General features: G+C 42.8%; 1 protein-coding gene across 1 annotated transcript; it reads left to right on the top strand.

Annotated features, from left to right (window-relative positions):
- Nucleotides 1-209: 209 nt before the first annotated feature.
- On the top strand, nucleotides 210-1,061 carry LOC140811174 (uncharacterized). The gene has a single exon (XM_073169044.1). The coding sequence runs from the start codon at nucleotides 210-212 to the stop codon at nucleotides 1,059-1,061; it is 852 nt and encodes a 283-aa protein (XP_073025145.1).
- Nucleotides 1,062-4,196: the final 3,135 nt, after the last annotated feature.

Genomic DNA, 4,196 nt, shown 5'->3' on the forward strand with positions numbered 1-4,196 from the left:
CTCCCCCTAATACTTATCATCCTGGGTTGAGAAACCATGAAAATTTTTCTTATGCAAACAATAAGAATGTGTTGAATCCTCCACCGGGGTTCAATACATCAAATGGGGAAGGGAAGCCATCATTTGAGGATTTAGTGGGGACATTTGTTGTTGAATCTGGTAAGAGGATGTCTAGAATTAAGTCTAGACTTGACAACCTTGAGACACATATGGCGAGTATTGGTGCTACTTTGAAAATCCTTGAATTGCAAGTGGGGCAGATAACGAAGAAACTTACGTCTCAACCGTCAGGCGCAGTCCAAAAGGCTGCAGACCCAAATCTGAGAGAAGTGAATGCCATTTTTATACAGCATGAAGAATTTGGTGTGGTAGGCAGAGAACAGAAGGAGGTTGAACCAACACCTGTTCGGGATGAAAAGCTAATTCCAACCAAAAGAACCCGAGGTAAGAAATCTGAGAGGTATGATTTAAATCAATCCATTAATCTTTCTTTACTTTCCTGTCCCCGGAGATTTTTACAATTACAAGCTGAATTTCAAAAGAAAAAAGGTCTTGAGGATCTCAAGAACCTACACACTAATAATAAGTTTGCAGATCAGGTGGAAGGTAAATCTATAGAAGGAACACGGAGAAATCTTTCTCAGAAGTTGCTAGATCCCGGTGAATTTATTATGCCATGTGAAATAGGGAGTCAATTGGTGGAAAAAGCTATTTGTGACTCAGGAGCGAGCATAAACATAATGCCAAGTTCTCTCTACGAGAAACTTGGGGTGAGCGGAATGATATCCACATGCATGAGCTTACAGATGACAGATAAATCTATCAGGACACCGTTGGGTATTGTAGAAGATGTTGAACTTCGGATCGAAAAATTGAAGGTTCTAGCAGAGTTCGTGGTACTCGACATGGGGAATAGTCAGAACGTTCACGTTATTCTAGGACGACCATTATTGGCTGCTGTTGGAGCTATCATTGACGTGAAACGAGGAAAGATGACCATGGAAGTTGAAGGTCAGCTGGTGGAAATAAAGACATCCAAGAAATCATACGACCCACCATGAACAGACTAGTGACAGTCGGGCTGACGACGTTAAACCAAGCGCTAGTTGGGAGGCAACCCAACCAGTATCACTTATTGCTTTCGTTTTCTCTATTTTATTTTATTTAATTTCATTAGTATTATTGTTTTTATGTTTTCTTATTTTATTTTATTTAATTTGACATGTGAAGATTAGACATTGATATTTGTTCTCTTTTGCAAGTAAAAAGTTTAGCTGGGCATGGAAAGGAGCTTAATTGGACAAAAATCCGAAAAATTCAGCGCCGCAGCGCCACAAGAATAGCGCCGCCGCGCTAAGGCATCCGAAGAGCAAGCGCCTAGGCGCTAGAATAACAGCGCCGCGGCACCAGACGTTCGAATTTATTAGCACCTAGGCGCTAGACAGAAGCGCTGCAGCGCTAAAGGGCCGTGGGTTTAGCGCCCCGGCGCTAGTTCGCGAATTATTAAAAAAAAAGGGGGCGAGATTTCATTCTTCAGAAATCTAAGAACAAGCAGCGCCGCGGCCCCTACTCCTCTCCACCACCGAAAAATCGACTTCCACCTTAAATCTCTCACAAATTCAACCTCTAAACACTACAATACACCACTCATATCATCCTCACTCCAAATCCACCTAAAGTTGCTCACTCCTTACACCAGTTGGCTCAAGATTGCAACGAAAGTTCTTGAACAAAAAAAATCAACCCACGACGAAGTAGAACAAAATTTCAGCCCTTTACAACAAGGTACTTGCTATTGGTATCATAATGCTCGATTTTCATGTTTGGGATTAGTGAAATTGAGTTCTTGGGTTGGTACACGTAAGGTGTTCGATTAATTGTCTCAGTGAGTTTGTTGTTAGGAATTGTTTGATTCGGAGAATTGCTCGTTAATTGATTGTTTGTGTTGATACTGGGGGTATTGAATTGTTAACTACTGTTATAAAGTGAGTTGATAGTGAATTGAAATATGGCACCAAAGAAAAAAATCAAGCGTGGTGAATCTGGCGAGGGCGAGTCGTCGTCCGCTGTCACTTTTGATAGACGACGATTTTGGGATGCAAAGGCTGCTGAGAATTATATGAAGTTGTTAGAAAAAAGCATGCAGAGAGAGGGGTATGGAGCAGAGCCACCCAGATATTATTACGTTGGTCCGTGCTCGAGAAATGAATTGGGGGGAATTTGTTAAGCCCCCAGCTGATGCTGTGATGTCCCTTGTGAGGGAATTTTATGCAAATTTGACGGTTAAGCATGAGGAGTTTCACGTAAAGATTCGAGGGCGGATGGTTGCCTTTGACAGCACGACGATCAATTCCCTGTATGGAATGCCAGATTATGAGACAGATGGGTACACATTGTTTATGAGAGACCCGTATCCTTACGACACTGTCATCAACACACTTTGTGCACCGGGTACAGTTTGGAAACTCAACAATCAACGAGCCCCGGTCACATTCCCAGCGACGTCACTGAGAAGGGAGGCCTACAACTGGTATCATTTCGTGGCCTCGCGGTTGATGCCATCTGGGCACGTGTCGGATGTGACGAAGAAGAAGGCGGCATTGGTTTTTTGCATCCTCACCGGCAGGACTGTGGACGCAGGCCGAGTTATTATGACATCTATTATACAGGCTGCTAGGGGTACATCCACTGTCAGCATGCCCCACTCATCGACTATCACCGACCTCTGCCATGTAGCGGGTGTTACCTGGGATGACAGTGAGACGATACTACATATAAAAGGCGATATATCACTGTCTGGAGCCCTCCCGAGGGATAGGAGAAGATAAATGGTTATTCATGATTCAGGTGAGGCTTCAGGCAGTGGTGCACCGACACAGTCTGCACCCCAACAGCCACGTGCACAGACCAGCGACCCACGTATGGATGAAGTTGACCGAAAACTGGAGACATTGTTGAGGATGACGCGCGAGCACCAGGCGTACGTTTATGATTATCATCGCGTGTTTTCGCAGCATTACCCTCCTATCAATCCATCTGGTGAGCCATACCCACCAGATCCTACATTCGGACATGAACCTGATGATGAGGAGGAGCATGAACCATCAGGCAAGGACAGCGAGTCCTGACGCTCGCTGTGTAAGGTACGTGGTCCCCTGTTTTCTTTTTGTGCTTTATTACTGTACATTGGGGACAATGCACGTATTTAAGTTTGGGGGGGGGGGGGGTCGTCTGTCGTCACTTGTCATTGTCATTACTTGTCATTCTTTGCCCGATCATTCTATTTACTCTGACTTGTCATTTACTGCCGTTTACTCTGCACCCTTATGCTGCTTTGCTCTTGTTATTTGTGGATTTCAGTTCTCAGTTATTATTTTTAGATCTTGATCAGTTATTCCCTGCACTTTCTATTAAAAAAAATCGTTTATTTATTTTCATTGCATGTTAGAATTGTTAGGACTAGTCATGGATAAGCTATTGTGAGGCCGATGAGGAAAATAAAATCGTGAGTATGAAGCATGAATGTATTCGTGATCACTTGGGAGTTACATTTTATTGCACTGTCATGTTTGTTGATATTGTTGGTGCTCAGAGACTATTTGCGTGCTTGTGATGCCAATTAAACAAGAGAAGTCCGATCTTTAGTAACCCTTGCATGACATTAACTGACACTTTTGCGAACACAGAAATGATCTAGGCATTCTTTCGCAATATCTTTGGGCCTATCTTCTTTGCTCATCAATTGTTAGCCCAATGAGCCTCGAGTAGACTGAGATGCTTGACTGTTCTTTGTGTGCCTATCCTATATATCATTTTGATTGAAAATTTCATGTGACCGGTTTGTATGAGTTGACTAATAGATTGACGAGCATCTAGAACTTGTTTGGAGACTTTTCGAGGCGAAATACGGATAATATGTGACATAGGAATGATTTAGGCGATCTTTGGAGCCGTTTTGAGCCTTCGAGCCTACCAAACGAGAATGAAATATCCCTAGTGTCCCACTTTGAGCCTACTAAAAATCAAGTGGTGTGTGTCAATGACACACAATTAGCCCCCACTTGTACCTTTTCTACATCCCACAACAATTACCTAATGAAACTTATACACTTATTGTCATACCTAAATTTTGAGAGAAATAAGTTCATTGGTGTTGGAATGATTCAAACACTCCTTGAAAAGAAAAAAAGAAAAAA

Source organism: Primulina eburnea, chromosome 14 (assembly GCF_022965805.1).
Source record: "Primulina eburnea isolate SZY01 chromosome 14, ASM2296580v1, whole genome shotgun sequence".
NCBI classification, from domain to species: Eukaryota; Viridiplantae; Streptophyta; class Magnoliopsida; order Lamiales; family Gesneriaceae; genus Primulina; species Primulina eburnea.

What these genes read in the sequence shown, in the direction of transcription:
- LOC140811174 (XM_073169044.1), top strand. Translation starts at nt 210, where the DNA reads ATGGCGAGTATTGGTGCTACTTTGAAAATCCTTGAATTGCAAGTGGGG.